The sequence below is a fragment of the Lissotriton vulgaris genome, chromosome 5, assembly GCF_964263255.1.
Source record: "Lissotriton vulgaris chromosome 5, aLisVul1.2, whole genome shotgun sequence".
In the NCBI taxonomy this organism is placed as follows: domain Eukaryota; kingdom Metazoa; phylum Chordata; class Amphibia; order Caudata; family Salamandridae; genus Lissotriton; species Lissotriton vulgaris.
The window spans coordinates 218,930,452-218,948,939 of NC_141693.1; the positions used below are offsets into that span (position 1 = coordinate 218,930,452).

At 45.5% G+C, this 18,488-nt stretch overlaps 1 protein-coding gene across 1 annotated transcript in view; it reads right to left on the minus strand.

The window, feature by feature from the left end:
- The window catches only part of FKBP15 (FKBP prolyl isomerase family member 15), a 384,455-nt gene that overhangs the window by 216,097 nt on the left and 149,870 nt on the right, over positions 1-18,488 (minus strand). Inside the window, exon 6 of the mRNA XM_086921201.1 lies at positions 3,326-3,424. Within this exon, the coding sequence (XP_086777327.1) occupies positions 3,326-3,424 (99 nt within the window). The remainder of the gene's footprint in view (positions 1-3,325; positions 3,425-18,488) is intronic.

Consider the following 18,488-nt stretch of genomic DNA (forward strand, 5'->3'; position numbering starts at 1 on the left):
GGTAGTAGCACGCTTTACAAATGTCTCATTGATTGATTGATTGATTGAGAGAAAATGTTGATATACAGTGGGGGCAAAGATATAGGATGAAAGTTGTTCATGACTGCAGGATCTGCTCTGAGCTTTCTTTTTTTTGTTTAAACCAAAATGACTACAGCTGGTTTCTATTCCTGAGAGATGGAGGAGGTTTTTGATGGAGAGATTACAGAATGATGAAATGCAAGGATGAAGCGACAGGTTGACTGGATGGAGACATTACGCTTGAAAGTCCTGCAAAGGTGAATAAGAGACTGACGCAGCTCAAAAGATAATGGGGGAAAGATGGTTTGTACGCATATGAAGTGTTTTGTGGAGCAAATGACTTTCAGATGCTTTGTCATAGAAAAAAAGAAAAGACCTTGAAACGGTTGGATATTTGCATTGCAGCAGGTTGGACAGGGATTTAACTTACCTGAAAATCAACTCGGTGGAGCTGGAAGCCTCTGAAATATGCGAGGTAAAGTGGTGAGCTCAGGCCATTCTAATTTGCTGTCTAAAGGCTTGCAAAATTGATAAATGAGTGCTCTGTTTCACTAGGAAATAATCCTTTTTAGATCGAGTCAGGAGATTTAGGAGCAGAGAGTTTGTTAAAGGTGTATCAATCATTGTGGACATGCAGATGGTTATAGAAGGCCAGGGACACAGAGGAGCCAGGTAAATCAAATGGCCAGAAGTTAGTTTCACAGGAGTTGTTGGACGTAGAAGTCTTGCACCTGGTCAAGAGGCGCGAACAGCAGTTTTGACTTTGATTTAAAGCTCTGTTGTTTTCTGCAGTCCCTAAAGGTTGCCATAACGATACTTTCATTCCTACTTAGGAAAATGGCACACTTGATATGGCATCCATTTCGGAACAGGATTACAAGATAAATTAACACTGAAGAATTGACATATCACAAATGTCAAGCTCCACCAATTCCTTAATCCATCTTGATAGCTTTTGGAGCCAGTCTGCACTATTTAACAGAACACTGCTGGCCCAATGGACAAAGTACAGTTGGGTCAAGAGGTATGGGTATTACTACAAGCATTTACAATGCAATAGGTCTCGCAGCATTAAAGTTTGAGCTATTGGCATTGTAGATGACAATGTGTTGCATTAATTTGCTAGCAAACTCTGAATTGGTGTATAAAGATGATATGCAAACTGTCAAATGTTGCTGAATAGTAAGCAACATTGTGAATAATATTGTTTGCTAGTCATCCTTGGGTACCAGAGTACTTCACTTGAGGCAGAGGTATTATCTTTAGACTACAGGTGCCGGTGCCGCTTGAGCTAGAAACAGGGCCAGCTTTAGCAGTGGTGCTGCCCGGTGCAACATACTTTTTTGACACCCCTGCGTCCCCCTTCCCCCACCTCTTCCTCCTCGGATTCCATCATTATCACCGGGTAAAAAGTGGACCTCAACTTTTCTTAGGCCCTCTCTCACATGCATTTCATTTGCTTTATAGTGCTGGTAAAAGCTGGCTTTACGAATCCGCTCAGATATTCACCCAAACACCGATCTGTTCTTTGCAGCAGATTAACCCTCTGCACCCTCTGCACTACTTTATGGTGAGTCAAACCTGCTACTAGACAAACCTCTGATCTCTCTCTATCAGGAACATTAACCACAAGTTATCATGACATTTTTATTGCTGCATGAAACCTGGATTTACAAGGAACTCTGCAGCAGGTGCTTTTAAATTGCATGTTACTGTTTTAGTAAAGTTAGAGCTTCTTTGTAATGAAAAAAATAAATAAAAAACGCCGAGTTTCATGGAAGGTTGAGACAGTCAACATAAAAACGGAACTGTCGGGGTAAACCTGGGACGTGTGGTGACCCTACTTTCAACAAATGTAATTGCTAAAACTATACAACTCACTACAACCACATTCTGAAGTATTTTATGTTTTTATTATTATTATTATACTAAGCTACATGCTCAGCCGCAGAATTAACAATATAAGCTCTACTGGCTAAAAAAACAACTAATGTAACTGAGTGAAAGGCATTATAATAAACATAAATAGGCAGTTACAAAAAGTAACTTGTACCAACTAAACGTTCTTAATAGTAGTTATTTGGGTAAACAATTCCATACGTGATCAACTGCACCCATGAGACACTTCACTTAACAAGGCACCGGCAATGGATTCACAGGCATTTTAACTGTACTTGGAAAAGTGACAGATGCCGACTGAAAAGGGATTAATTGCAGTCTCCTTCTACTATTGACAATTTACATGTGTGCGTTGTGTCAGTTGTTGCACAGGAAACACACACACATAGACAAGGTAAGTGAAATCGTTGTATTTGGAAGAAACGTAGGCAAAAAAAAAAAAACAGTCAGAGTGTGCAAAGCAGCCACATTTAGGCACGCCCACGGCGAAAGCCGGACATGTCGGGACATAAAACACTGAACGTTTCCCCTTACCGTCAAAGCAGCTGCCTCCTCTAAGGGAAAGTACAGAGGAACTTTCAGCTCAGCCTTCCTCATTAGTTTGTTGTCCCGTTGCTCAGCAGTGAAATGGCAGCAGAAGACGACCTTGCACCGGCATCTCCGTGATTCATCGCGCTCTGCGAGCAGCTTTCCCACGGCAGAAAAACACCCTTAAAGCTGCTCTCCCGAAGCAGCCCGCTCCGCTGTCCCACCACCACATGGAGCAGCGACAGTTGCAACAACATGTGAGCGACTTACGTCTTCGGAAGCCCACGCACACGGAGTGCCACGGAGAGAAGCAGTGCTGATGACGCGGGGCTCCCATGCCCGAGGGAGAGCCCCGCGGTGGCGGCAGCTGAAGTCCGGAGTGGCGGTAAGTGGGCCTTACTTGTGGGGGGTGTGGGGGGGTGCGCTTGTGTGTGTGTGTGTACGCACTCGTGTGTGCGGCGGGGGGGTCTCTGTATGTATGTGTGCGTGCGTGTGTGTGTGTAGATGCGCTTGTGTGTGTGTGTGTGTCTCTGTTTGTGCACATGCGTAAGCAGGGGGAGGTGTGGGTGTGTGGTACAGCTTTCCAGGAGAGGAGACAGGAGCTGGCCACAGCGAGTGCGTTCACATGCGCGTGGCCCGCTCAATTCCGAGCGCGCGGCCAGCTCCTGTCTCCTCTCCTGGAAAGAAGACTCACTGACAATAACGCCTACGAGACCTAAAAAAACGATCAGTAACCTATAATGTGCATGATAAAAACAGTTAAACACAACAAGATTCTTTGCAAAACCTCGGACCATATGACTGCTTTCAAGGAACAGCTCACACTGATGGACCTTTTGGCTGCAGTCACAGGAAGTCTACACCATATTAACAGTACCTGCTTACTGAAATCTATAGCTGCCTTTTCAGTCTCGAACATGATGGACCAGTTCTGCCGTTGATCATCATAGAAAGTGCTGTAGTTGCTGGCTTGAACCTGATGAGGAAAAGCATTGACAAGTTAAAAACATTGAACAATTTGTAACACCCTCGATGCAGCAAATCGGCAGAAGTAAAAAAAATTTTTTTGTAGTGGTAGTTCCTAAAACAGGTTGTCTATCTCTGTGCAACACGTTTTTAAATAACATGATTTTCAATTTTAAAGCAAAATTAAAAAAACATTATACCAAAGGGAGGTAGCAATTTTTGCCATTTTAAAAGAAGGATATTTAAATTAGCTACGTCTATAGCTGCACCAAGCATGTTAAAAATCAGAAAATCTGTCCTATCAGTATTTTTTCTCCGGTGATTACTTTCATATTTGACAACATGTTTACAGTGATTATGTACATGAGGACATATTCGACCATTAATAAATTCAGGGAGAACTCTATGATGGCCAAAGTACATTTTGTGGATTTTGCAAATGTAAAAACAATTGAACAATTGTACATATATTTGATCCATGTCTTGGAAATTAGGCAGACCAAGACAGTCATTGCTGGTATCCTGGTATTGAATATTGTTATGTTCTCATAATTTGAAGATGATTCTCACGAATGAGGATCAACCGAGGCACACTGCTCATACCAGACACAAAGCCAGACAGTTTTATTATACAATTGGTTTACGTTTTTTAACTCTATGTTCATCGTGGGGAAATGCCTTTTTAGCCTCAGTGGAAATCAACAGATTTCTCTAACAGTTAGGAGCCTCTGTCTGAAAGGATAAAAAGGTCCAAACAAAGTCTGTCAAATGTCGGGCAAACAGCCAGAGTACAAGTGTAATAAACTGAAAGAGGCATGACAAGCAAAAGGCTTGTGTATATATATATATATATATATATATATATATATATATTTTACCTACTGGCGGTCGCCAGTAGGTAGTTATAGTTAGGATTTTTTTCAATGTTAAATCTCAAAATTCAATTTGGAATAACTTTGGCGCCGGTTGACGAATCTGAAAGTTCGTCAAGCGGGGGCCGAGATAAAAGGGGGGTCCCAAAACGCGTTTTTCCCATGTTAATTTCCATAGGGCAGTCGATTTCACTTTTAGCCCGAACGGATTTCAACCAAATTTGGCAAAATTGTAGGGACTGGTAGCCCGATGTGCCTTTGCTATGTCTCAAGATATGCGCTCCAGTGGATTTTGAGTAAATTAGGCTAAAAAAAAATATATATATCTGTAAGCGCGCCCCGGTACGCGCTCGCGAGGTGCGCACGGAAATCTGATTGGCTCTTGGGTGTCTGTAAACATTCGAAACAGTCCGGAGCGGCCGCCATCTTGTGTCTCGGTCGAATCGAGACACAAGAGGTGGCCAAAACAAAGGGGGAAATGACCATAAGGGGGCAGGGTAGATCCCCCCCTGACCCCCTAGGTTTGATGTGGGGGCTTAAAAAGGGCCCCGCGGGGCAAAAAAATTATTTATTTTTTTTGCTTGGCGCGGGGGGCGTGCCCGGTACGCGCACCGGGGAGCGTACCATGAGGAAAAATGAATGATAGAGTTTTTAAAAAATGTAGCCTTTTTTTTAGAAGTTGGAGGTAGTTCTAAAAAGAACAGTTTTTTTTCTTCTTTTTGTTGTTTTATATATTTTTTGAACATTTTGTACTTTTTTGGGATTTTCTGAACAGTTTTAGATTTTTTTTGTATTTTTCATGGGGAAAAACGAAAAAAACAGGGAATTGAAAATGGCTCAACTAGAGCAAAAAACTAAAAGAAAAGAAAAAATTAGGGTTGATTGGGGCATTTATGGTTGTCCCCAGCAAGGACGATGAGCTTTACGCTCTGTTCTCCGTAGGAGATGGTCTTCCCACAATATTTACAGATAATTCTGAAATCTGCAAATCGGGGCTGAATGCACAGCATCGTCTCACTTTCCTCTGGTGCAGACGCAGTGGGTTGTTTCCTTTTTGAGCTGGTTCTTGTTGATCGGGGAGGGTTACTGGCCAGTTCCCTCATTTCTGCAGCAGAATAGTTTATAGGATGTTTGCGCTGCATGTGGCGTATCATTGTGTAGTTCCCAAATGAATATTTTTTATTTGGGTTTCCCCTGGAAAGTTCCATGCCACGAATTTTGCAACTGACCTTGGGTGCATTTACTTTTTTTTCCCCTCTGGGAGAGTAAAAAAACTCCCAAATAATGTGTGGTCTTGGCTGGTATGGGGTATTGTGTTCTTCCAGCCATCTTGAACTCCCCTCTTCCTCCTCCTCCTCTTCCTCTTCTTGAAGACCACCAATGATATCTTGAGGAGGTCCTTTTGGTGGTTGTGGTGGTGGTGCAGATGCACCAGCTGCTGCTACTACTGAAGCCATTATTTTGAGCAAAAAAGTAGAGAGCTACAAGCAGGTCTTCCTAATTCAAAGAACAAAGTCAGAATAAGGAAAAAAGGTGGGGTCTTTCATCCTTTTGAAAAAAAAAATGTATTGAACCAATGAAAAGTGTTATTTTGAGGTCACATGACCAGGGGCTTCATCATTATGAAACCAAAACTGTTATGAACCAATAAAAATTGTTATTTTCAGGTCACATGACCCGATGCGCTTACGCTACGCGCCCCGGGGCGCGCCCCGGGTCGCGTTGCGTAAGCGTGTCGGATGTTTACGTTGCGCGATCGTATTCGCTCGAGTGCTTCCGGGTGCGCTTACGCCGTGCGTATCACGCGGATGCGGCTACGCGATACGTCACAATCATGTTTTCGTTCGCGATATTGGCGCTTACGGGACGCTCCCCGGAGCGCGCCCCGGGGCGCTTTATAAAAGTACGCTTTTCGGGGCGCTCCCCGGGGCGCGCACCGGGAGCGCTCCAAAGTAAAAAATTTAAAAAATTGGGAAAAATTGTAGGGACTGGTAGCCCTATTCTCAAGTGGTTTTTACGAAAATTAACTTTGAAAAAAATATATATTGTGCTACATTGGGCTATATATATGTTAGAGCCAAAATGTAGACCAAATGTAGCCCAATGTAGCCCAAAGATGGCCACCAGAGACAAAAAAAAAAATGTAGCCCAAATATCAGCCAGATGTAGCCCAACTGTAGCCCAATGACAGAATGTACCAGAGTGTTCTAAACAACTAGAACGCTAACAGTCTTACTTATAAAGTGAGACTTATAGTTAGGAATTAGCATTAAAAAACCTATGAGATTCACTGAAAAAACCATAGGTTTCAGACCAGTTATAGTTAGGAATTAGCATTTAAAAAACCTATGAAATTCACTGAAAAAACCATAGGTTTCACACCAGTTATAGTTAGGAATTAGCATTTAAAAAACCTATGAAATTCACTGAAAAAACCATAGGTTTCACACCAGTTATAGTTAGCTGGAAATTTTACTGACATAAAACCATTGAAATTCCACGTTATAGTTAGTTGGACTCACTATAACTTGCGCGTGTAATGCACTGCTGATGACGTCTCATATTACATCACTCATGACATGGTCAGTGACATCACTCATGACATCACTGATGACATCATCCTTGTGACAGACCTCCTTTCACTGGAATGTAACCCATGAAACACATATTGAAAAATATAAATTAAAAATGTTTTAAAAATGGAGATACCCATACCAGTTACAACAACCAATTCAATAATTCCACCATCTATATACACATTCACTCATTCACCAACAGTTCTATATAGTCACTCATACATATACTCACTCATCATATGTAGTGATACACCTATACATCCTGTTACACACCGACAGTCATCCAAAAGTTACTCACACACATACTCACACATGCAAATAAACTATTGAACATCCATTTATTTGCATATACAGCTATACACACACTACCACCTTACTTCTAAGGAAACTTACACATACTTACTCTCTTATACAATCACTTATAGAAACACATACTTATTTAAACAAGAACTCTTTCAATCTCTCACTCTCACTTATACTCACTCATATACATCAATACTCACATATACTAGATTAAAACATATGTAGTTACTGATAAAGACACTAATGAGACAGTCATTCGCTCACTAACACACGCATATACACACTCATCCACCCATACAGTCCTGCACATATGCCGTCTTCAAAACACATACAAACAGTGAGTCAGTCATTGATGCATCTATGTGCTAAGTAACACTCCCACCAAACCATACAGACACTCATACTGATACTAAAAAAAACATCTAATAACCCATATACACACACATGTAGCTACTCACCAACCCATGCAGCCATTTATACACAATGTGACACACTGATACATATATTTAAATATTTAAACATTACTCGTTAATATATGTATTCACTAAGATACACTTAAGTAAGTTAACTAATCATTTTTTTTTAAAAAAACATCCATTTAGACACTTATTTAAACATTTATTCTTCCATCGACCTTTACGTATACATATATAAAACATATTTATTTTTCAGAAAGGCCCACATTCACTGGATGGTGTCATCAGTGATGTCATGAGTGATGTCACTGACCATGTCATGAGTGATGTAATATGTGACGTCATCAGCAGTGCATTACACGTGCAAGTTATAGTGAGTCCAACTAACTATAACGTGGAATTTCAATGGTTTTATGTCAGTAAAATTTCCAGCTAACTATAACTGGTGTGAAACCTATGGTTTTTTCAGTGAATATATATATATATATATATATATATATATATATATATATATATATACATATATATATATATATATATATACACATACATACATACATACATATATATATATGTATATATACACACACATATATATATATACACACACATATATATATATATATATATATGCACACATACATATCCATATATCAAGTTCATTGAAAAGGGATATGATGGACATAAAACTGGAAATGGAACTTTCTCTAGCACAACAAGATCCTAAGGCTTGGACTCTGATCTCATATAGCCAAGGAGATTATTAGGCCTTTCTCTGTGCTAAATCAAAAATAGCTGGTGTGTGAGTTATGATCTGCATGTCTGTTCTGCGAGTCCTGGATTTCAGTTCAAAGTGTAAATTTCAGTCGTTTTTTTGGTCCCTCATTTATAACCATAACTCCACTTTAACGGTAGTCTTTTCATTATATTTCTAATGTTTTTAATGAGTTAGAACCAAACATAACTATCACTTTAATTTAACCTTTTTTTCAGTGAGTATATTTGCCATTTTTACCGGATTAAAACATCTTTAAAACCTTTAGTTTCAACCAAATCTGCACAGAGGAATAGTCCTAGCTCCCTGGATAAAGTTGCAAACAATATGAGCACCCAATCATAGCATATGACCACCCCTACATCACACCCCCAAAAAACATAAAAAGTAGGAGATTAAGTCAAACACAGAACTTCAACATTGCAGCCAGTATATCGCAGAAAACCCACAATCTTTCATAAGTTTTAGGCATGAACGGTTTACAATATTTAGCTACGTAGACCAAAAAAACCTTTGCATTACACACAGACCGTTGCAGCAGAGCTGCCCAGAGTAAACGGCAGCAAACTAAACATGTATAGCGATTGCTAGAAACCACAGCAGACAGGGCATCATTATCTCCTAAAACCACATTATACATTACCTGTAGTATGCCAGTACTTTACCGTTATGCCAAGAACTACCTCCAGCACGAATTACTTCCAGTATGATAGTACCAATATTTTAACATTATGCCAACAATTACCTTCAGTCTTCTAGTACTCTCACTCATGCTCACTTACACTCACTCATTCTCTCGCAATCACTCTCACTATTAAATTTCATTAACTTGAGGAGGAGCTACGCCGGCATCCAAGATGGTCGCGTGAGCAGAGAGCTCCTGAGACCCGCGCCACCCTTCTTTATCTATCCTTCAGATATCCTGGTCACTTCGACGGGCTTTTGAAGTGCTACTCTCACTGATGCTGTCGATCCTTTTTTGGTCGAAATCGGACCTCGGGGACCATTTTTACATCGCCTCCAACTTTCTGGCCTAACCCCCGACGAGACCGGGGTCGCAACTGCCTAGTATGGCCGAGCAGTAATGCAACAACAACGGCTGCCTGGCATCTGGCCCACTGGTGATGTGCCACTTTCACTTTCGGTTTCCAGCCCTCTCGTCTCTGACTCCTTGGGACCTCCTACTCTGTCTTGGCCTGCCGCTCTCACAGTGAACGCTTTCATTCTTTGTGCCGGCAAGGAGGCCCGTGGAATCCTCTTGTGAAACTGGACTTTTGAGGTTTGAGACTTGTCACCGTCCCGCTACACCTGGGTGTCCCCGGCTGACGCTGAATGCAACATGGCGATGAAACCGGAGGCGGAGAAACGCAGCAAGATCATTACTCGCGGGGGCTCGATCCATCCAATATGATCGAGCGCTATACCCAACCGAGAGGTTCCCCCGGTGCTACCAGTGTTGGCTTGGAGGACCCGAAGTCCGACATGTCGTCTTCCTCAGAAGTGTCCCTTCAGGACCTGTTGGCCGCCATTTCTGGACTCAAGGCTGATATGATTCAACAATACGAGGCCATCGTGTCCAAAATAGACACGGTGGCTGTGGATGTTACTCTTATTCGAGCCGATTTGGCCAAGACGAACGAGAGGGTCAAGGCATTGGACTTAAAGGCATTGAGTTTGGTGACGGACATGGCGGAGGCGCAATCCGAGATAGGGAATCTGCGTTCCTCACACAACCTTTTGCTCAAACGCATGGAGGACTACGATAATAGGGCCAGGCGGAACAACATACGCTTGGTTGGAGTGACGGAAGACAATGGTGCCGCCTCGATCGATTTACTGGTCGAGGAACTCATTGTCGCTAAACTCGCTCCAGCAGGTCTCAGCAAGTTTTTTGCGGTTGAGCGTGCCTATCGCTTCCCAGGTGGTCAGGTGAAGCCAGGAGGCCCTCTGAGGCCTATCATCGCTAGGCTGTTCCACTATCGGGACAGAGACGCTATCTTGCAGGCCGCTCGTAAACACGGCCCGTTGAAGTACGATAATAACTCTGTCTCTATCTATCCTGATTTCACTCCCCAAGTGCAGCGACAACGTTCTGGGTTCCTTGGAGTGAAGAGTCGTCTGAGAGATATGGGACTGAAGTACGCCATGCTGTTTCCAGCTCGCTTGCGGATTGAGTTCAGAGAACGAGCTTATTTCTTCGATCAGCCGGATCGTGCTAGTGACTGGTTGGACTCGTTGCCGAAAGATGACACCGAGAGTGGAGGCCCTGGAGGAGCGGAAGGTGGTGCGACGGCCCAGGTTTAACGTGGGCCCCCAGTGGTCCAACTCGAGACTATGAACTTTACAGAGTAATCTTTATTGTATGCTTTATGATTAGGCCCGTGGTGGTGCGGTGCGGGTGATTTCTCCCTTCCTCCTCGGGGTGTTCTTTGTGTAGATCAGATGGGGCGACAGGCACACTGCAGTTTGGGGTGGCTTTCTAGTCAGCAGGGGTGCAGGGTGGGGGGCGTTGTAACGGGCTCTTGGTTGGGGGGTGGTTTCTGGGGACTTGGTTGTGTTTTCTGTTTTCTGTTATTTCTCTTTTTTCATGGTATTTTATTGATTGCAAGTATTCTGGATCTGTGGTTGTGGGGGGGGGGTTGGATCGGGTCGCTTTTCCTGGGATGGGGGGTGAGATGCAGGTTCTTTCTTGGAACGTCAACGGTTTGGGTGACAGGATTAAACGCGGCATTGTGTTACAATTTATAAGGCGTCATGCCCCTGATGTCGTGTTCCTTCAAGAAACCCACTTGATCGGTAATGCGTGTAATGCTCTTGACCGTCGGGGCTACCGATTGGCCGCTCACGCTGGTTTCACCTCCGGGTCCCGGGGAGTGGGCATAATGGTGAAATCCTCCCTGGCCCTTGAGATTGATGATGTTATCCTAGATGATCGGGGACGGTATGCTGCTGTCTCCGGGAGGTGGGAGGGTAAGCCAATTGTGTTAGTGGTTGTGTATATTCCCCCGGGGCTGCAGGCCACCACGCACGCTGATCTTGGCAAGACTCTTCTTGGTCTTCCTGATGGTCTGCTGATCATGGGCGGAGACTTTAACTCTGTTATGTCTGGCGAAAGTGATCGGCTGCCTCCTAGAGTGTTGCCGCAGTCCCAGATGTGGCTCAATGATATGACTGAGACTTTTGGTCTGGTGGATGTTTGGCGTTCGCTGCACCCCGCCCTGACGCAGTATACCTTCCACTCTGGTGCGCATGGCAGCCTCTCTCGGATAGACTACTTCTTTATGCTGGCTTCTACTCTATCCTTGGTGCGGGAGGTTCGTCATCTCCCCCGAGGTATCTCGGACCATTCCCCTTTGATGATTAAGATTTCTGTTGGTGGTCTTTTTGGTAATAGAGTTCCCCCTGTCCTCCCTGGCACTTCCGGAACCCCCGACTCCGCTCAGATATGGTGAAGGCTATTGACTGTTACTTTGATGAAAATGTGGGTTCGGTGACCTCCCCTACGGTTCTCTGGGAGGCCTTTAAACCTGTCATTCGGGGATCCGCACTGTCTCTCCTTGCTGCTGAGCGGAGGGCTAAGAGGGAGGCCGTTCTGGCCCTCGAGACTGAAATTACAGCGCTTGAAAGTGAGCTGGGTGGGGATGATACGCCTGCGCTGTTACACACTTTGGAGCTGAAACAGGCGGATTACAAGGCTTGTGTTACCGATGCTGCTAAGTTAATGCGAGCGAATAAATTGGGCCGGCTGTATGATGTGGGTAACAAGGCCAGCAAACTCCTGGCGTGGCTGGATAAGGCTGAAAGAGCGAGTCGTGTTGTGCCCGTTATTGTTCGCGAGTCTGGTGAAAGTGTGTCTGACCCCGGTGAGATTGTTGACTGCTTTGTCGATCACTTCCGGAAGGTTTATACCCCAGTGAGTGATCGTGATGAAGCTGATTCCCGTCTGCTGTTGCGTGATATAGCTCTTCCTTTTGTCTCGGAAGACGAGGGCCTGGCTCTGGAGGCTCCCTTTACGGTGGATGAGATTGCCCTTGCTATCCGATCTTTGCGCTCAGGTAAGGCGATGGGGCCCAATGGTTTGCCCATCGAACTTTACAAACTTTGTCCGTACAAGATGGCCGCCCATCTGCGCAACATGTTTCTTGACGCGTTCGAGGCAGGAATCCTTCCGCTTGAACAGCGCCTAGCTACTATAGTGGTCATTTATAAGGATGGCAAGCCTCGTGATCGCTGCACCTCCTATCGCCCCATTTCCCTGCTAAACGCGGAACCTAAAATCCTGGCCAAGGTTCTGGCCAATATGTTGTTGACTGTGATTTGTGACCTGATCCATCCGGATCAATCCGGCTTCATACCGCACAGAAACACGGCCCTTAACCTGCGTAGGCTTCATGGTGTTCTCGCGAGAGCTGCAACTCTCACGGAGCCGGCGGTGGTGGCCTCTCTGGATGCTACTATGGCTTTTGACACCATTGATTGGCCTTATCTTTGGGCGGCCCTCTCCAAGTTTGGCTTTGGCCCTAACTTTATTGCCTGGGTCAGGCTCCTTTATGAACAACCATTGGCTCAGGTTGTGGTAAATGGCAGAAGCGCTGGCCCCTTCCAGTTGGGCCGCGGCACCCGCCAGGGATGTCCGCTATCCCCGCTCCTATTCACGTTGGCACTTGAACCCCTTGCGGCGTGGCTCCGGTGGGAACCCTCGATTAAAGGGATCTGGTGGACGCCAGATCTAGAGGATCGCGTCTCACTATATGCCGACGACATCCTCCTTTATCTCACTTCCCCTCAAAAGTCCTTGAACGTGCTCTTCGACGTTCTTACATCCTTCGGTAGGAACTCTGGATTGGTCATCAACTGGACCAAATCCTGTGTTTATGTCATAGCCGGGGTTCTGCCGCCTTTGCCTCGCAGGTTCCCAATTTTGGTGGCGGCTGTCGGCTTTAAATATTTGGGGATCTATGTCTCTATGGTTTCTGCGGTCCGTTATGAGCGAAATCTGTATGCTCCCCTCCGCCGACTCAAACAAGACGTGCGACGATGGCGTGAGTTGCCCTTGTCTCCATTGGGTCGAGCGGCGCTTTTTAAAATGATGTTGCTCCCCCGATTTCTCTATGCCTTACTGAATTTCTTCGACCCTGTCCCCGCTCGCTACTTTCGCGAGATCGAGAGTCTGCAGCGGCAATTGATCTGGGATGGTCGTGCCCGTATAGCGCTGTCTAAGCTCACCCTTTCCTGGTACGATGGTGGTATCGCCTTGCCAGATATTAGACGCTACTACTGGGCCTCGCACTTGAGCGCCATTAATCATGCCACGTACTCATCGGAACCCGCTCCCGCCTTTGCCTTGGATACATTTCTACTGCCCGGTGGCAACTTCAATAGGGCTTTGTACAAAGTCGCCAATCCGTCTTCTTACGGGTCCTACGAAGTGTGCAGTGCGGGCCTGGAGGGATGCAACTGTGTCCACGGGCTGGGGTGGCAAGCTGACACGTATGACGCCATTGTATGATTCTGATCGATTGGGCAACCTTTGGAAGACGAAAGGGTTTGACAAGTGGGACATGATCGGGATCAGTAAGGTGGATGATCTTTGGGCCAGGGGCGCTGTGAAGTCCTTTGAAGTCCTCAAACTGGAATACCAGCTTGATGACAGGGAGCACTTTCGGTATATGCAGGTTCGGCATGCCTTGTCCTCCGTCTTTCCCCCCGGTACTGATATTCCACAATCCTCCCCCCTGGAGGATCGTGTCCTAGACGGCCATGTCCCTGATAGTACGATTTCCTTAATATATAAGAAGCTCATTAACAACAGGGCTGACCAGCTGGAGAAACTTTGTGCTTCCTGGACAGCTGACGGGCTTGAACTAGACGATGAGGACTGGCAGTCAGCTGTCTCCTCCCTTAAGGAGGTGGCTATTCCGGCTCGGCTTCGTTTTGTCCAGCTAAAGATCCTCCACCGTGTGTATGTGACTGGTATGCGTCTGGTGCGAATGGGGTTTATGACGGATGGCCGATGGAGGCGTGGGTGCGGTATGGATGGTACTTTTCTCCATGTTCTGTGGGAATGCCCGATTATCTCGGCCTTCTGGTCCAGAGTGCACGATGTGATGGGACGTGTCACTGGAGTCCCCCTCCTTCCCGAGGCAAGACTTTGCTTGCTTAATGTGTGGGAGCCTACGGATTGTACTGCTGCTCAGACATTCTGGGTCACTCTGGGCAACATGGTTGCAGAGAGGGACATAGCTCAGCTCTGGGGCTCCGCCAGACCACCGCTCCTCAGTGCCTGGAAGGATAACATGGACTGGTGCATGTTTCGAGAAAAGACGGTGTATGAGGCACGGGGGCGTCCCAAGAAATGGTCTAGGGTTTGGGCTCAGTGGAATTCGTACCGTGGTGATATTTGTTTCCCTCCACTTGATTACGAGGTTCCTCTCCCCTCCTCCCCATGATTGACGTTCCGTTTTCTGTTCTCCATATCATGTGTCCTTTCTTCCTTCATGCTCGCTCCCCCTTTGCCAGATGCGTTCCTTTATGTGTTTACTCCTTTTTCCCTTTCCCCCCCTCCTATGACCCTTGCCAGTATTATACCATGTGTTTGTGTGTTGTTGTTTTTCTTCGACAAAATCATAAAATTAAACCTTTAATATCCTCTTGCTACGGCTCTATGCTCCACACTATAATGTACGCACAGAGATCGTTTTAACAGTGTACTGTCCCTTTTATTCTTTCACTATAGGTCATAGCGGCCGGCCCCGAGGGGTTGTAGGCAGACGCTGTGTAATGTGCATTTCACAAATAAAGGTTTAAAAAAAAAAATTAAAAAAAACAATTTCATTAACTTGCACTCACTCATTCATGGTCACTCACTCTCTTAATCTCACTCCCTAATTCTCATTCATTATCACTTATCACTCACTCTGACTCACACATTCTCACTCATTCACACACTCTTACTCAAATTCACCATTACTATGAGTCAATCATACTTTCTCACTCACATTGATTCTTACAATCTCTAGCACTCCTTCACACTTAATAATTCTCACTTCACTTGTATACTCAGTTACTGACACAATCTCACATATTACTCAGTACAGGTCACTAACTCTCACTCACTTTCTCTAACACACACATTCACACGCTTTATCTTTAATATAAACGCTCTCACCCACAAGCATGCACACAGCATACATTTAACTGCATTTGTTTACTGCCAGGGAAAAGCCCATTGCAGCAAATTGCACTCCATTTATTATTACACCTCAGGCTAAGGGGAACGGACAGCCCTTTCTAAAAATAGTTGGGGATTCCATACACTTATGTCTACCCTCTACTTGTGCCCTAAGTGTAGTAGCACATGTGGGAGAACCACCAACTCTTCAACACCACTCAGCCTGATTAAAGAGCCAACCACAGCACAGAAACCTCCCTCATCGCTGCTACAGATGAAATCTGTATGAATCTGGAAGGAGGACACACAACAGCCCTCATTCTACTGGACCTCTCCACAGCGTTTGACACACCATCAGAATACAAGAAAACCCACTCCAATGGATCTGCTCCTTCCTGACTGGAAGAACCCAGTCAGGCAGCCTGGCACCGAACACCTCGGACACCCGAAACCTCAGTTGTGGATTCTGCACCCTGAACCCAACATTCTTCAACGAATACGTGATCCCCTTTAGCCAGCATCATCCGCTCTTTCAACATCAAAGTCCTCTCCAATGCCAGTGACACACAACTCATTCTTTTCCTCATGGACACGACGCCTTGTACTCGGATCAAGTTCAGTATCTGCATGGCGGAAATAGCGCATGGGATGATGATCAATTTTCTGACCTTCGGGAAGAACACTTCAATGTGGGACTCCACCTGGTGGCAAACAGATGTAAGACTGACACCCATTCCCACTACCCATGCCAAGAACCTCGAGATCAACATGACCGCCCAAGTCAACAGTCACTGCCTCATTCTTCCACACCATGTAGATGCTGAGGAAGATTTTCAAATAGCTCCCAACCCGCACCCGGAACACCGTCACACACGCCCTCGTCAAAAGCAAGCTGTACTACAAAAACATCCTCTATGCCGGGATCAAAAACAACACAAAAATCAACAGAAGGCTGCAGACCATTCTGAACCCAGCAGCCAGAATCACTCTAAACCTCCCAGGTCGCACTCACATCGTACGACACCTGCTTCATCCTGGACTCCTCCCTCACGATGACCAAGCAAGTCAACGCCGTCTCAGCATCCTGCTTCAACACCCTGCGCATGCTCCGAAAAATCTTCCGGTGGATCCCCACCGCAACCAGGAAGACCGTCACCCAGGCCCTTGTCACCAGCCACCTGGACTACGGAAACACCTTCTACGCCGGAACCACAGCCAAGTTCCAGAAAAGACTACAGCGCATACAGAACGCCTCGGCAAGACTCATTCTGGACATCCCTCGCCAGAGCTACATCTCTGCCCATCTGAAAGATCTGCACTGGCTCTCCGTCAGCAAAAGAATCACATTCTGACTCCTCACCCACGCACACAAGGCTCTCCACAACGCGGGCCCCAGGTACCTCAACAACCGACTCGCCTTCTACACACCAACCCCCCAGCTCCGCTCCACCGGCCTCGCCCTCACCACCGTCCCACGAATTCGCAAAGCCACCGCCGGAAGATCCTTCTCCTACCTGGCAGCCAAGACATGGAACTCCCTCCCCACCCACCTCCGGCTGACCCAGGACCATTTTGCCTTCAGGAAACAACTCAAGACCTGGCAGTTCGAGCAGTAGCGACTCCCCCAGCGCCTTGAGACCCTTACGGGTGAGTAGCGCGCTCTACAAATTCCTTTATTGATTGATTGACTGAAGGAGTTCCATTCATTGGCTCCCCATATGCAAACAATTACAATTCAAACTCGTTACCCACACTTTGAAGGTACTCAATAACCCAGCATACTTCTACAAAAGCATTTGCTTTCACAAACCATTTGGAAAAGCAGATCAGGTGGTCAAGCATTCTCTTTCTTCACTCCTAAAGTGTGAAACAAACGGACTCTACACACAAGTAGCTGAAGACCTGGCTTTTAGAGTAACGCCACTAGGCCCTAGATTTGGCTAGATTCATACCTGCCCAGCGTCAGGATACCCTCCCGAGTGGCAGTACGCTCTACAAATCTGTATAACATAACATAACAAAGCAACACAACACAGAGCATGGGAAGAAACACATGAGAGAGTGAGCAGCACACAAGGGAGACAGCAACAAAGAGGTGGGGACAGGAGTACAAGATTGAGAGAGCTGGAAAAAGCATGCAATCGCATGGAGTGAGTAAGCACAAATTAAAATGTAGTTCCCTAAATGTGAGCAGTGGAAGGATACAAGACAGCCAATCATAGAAATGGTATCGAGGCTATGCTCCAGGAGAGGGAGAGCCATTAAGTAATGGGGAATAAGCAGATGAGAGGAAAAAGCCATTCCATGGAAAGCAATGGACATTCCTTGGAAAGCAATGGACATGCTATAAGCCCCTCTTGGTAATTAAACAATAGATCTTTTGCTACCAGTTTTGCTGTCTGACAGGCTCGATCTAAAAACAGGCACAAATAAACAAGCATGTTAGCGTTTCTGCACAGCATCTCCACATGGTGTATAGCTCGGCTACATTTGAAAAAATAAAAAGCCTTTGATGGGGACGCCTCCATTAATCGGTGGTGCGTACACCACGCAGGCGCACATCTACAAAATTATGTGTGCACTTTTTTTCTTTTTAGTTACTTTTTAAAGTTGGATCAGTAACTAAATAGAAAACAAAATGTGAAGTATTTATTTTTTAATGAGCAGGAGTTGGTACAGACGCAACACAGGAGGGCGATGTGCGGGGAGCAACACACAGAGCAAGGGTAAAAGGATGGAAGAACAGAGAGAGAGAGAGAGAAGTGCACGGGTGGGAGAAGCGACACAGAGAGGCAAATGGGCACACAGGTGATCATCTGTCCAACACAGACTAACACAAGTGCAGTGGTAGAGACGGACATGAGGGAGACAGCTTAAAAATACATGCACTCTTGTCAAGGTGGTTCCTGTAAATGTTGCAAAAGTTTGATGGATGCCTCTTTCAAACAGGACTGTGGTCCA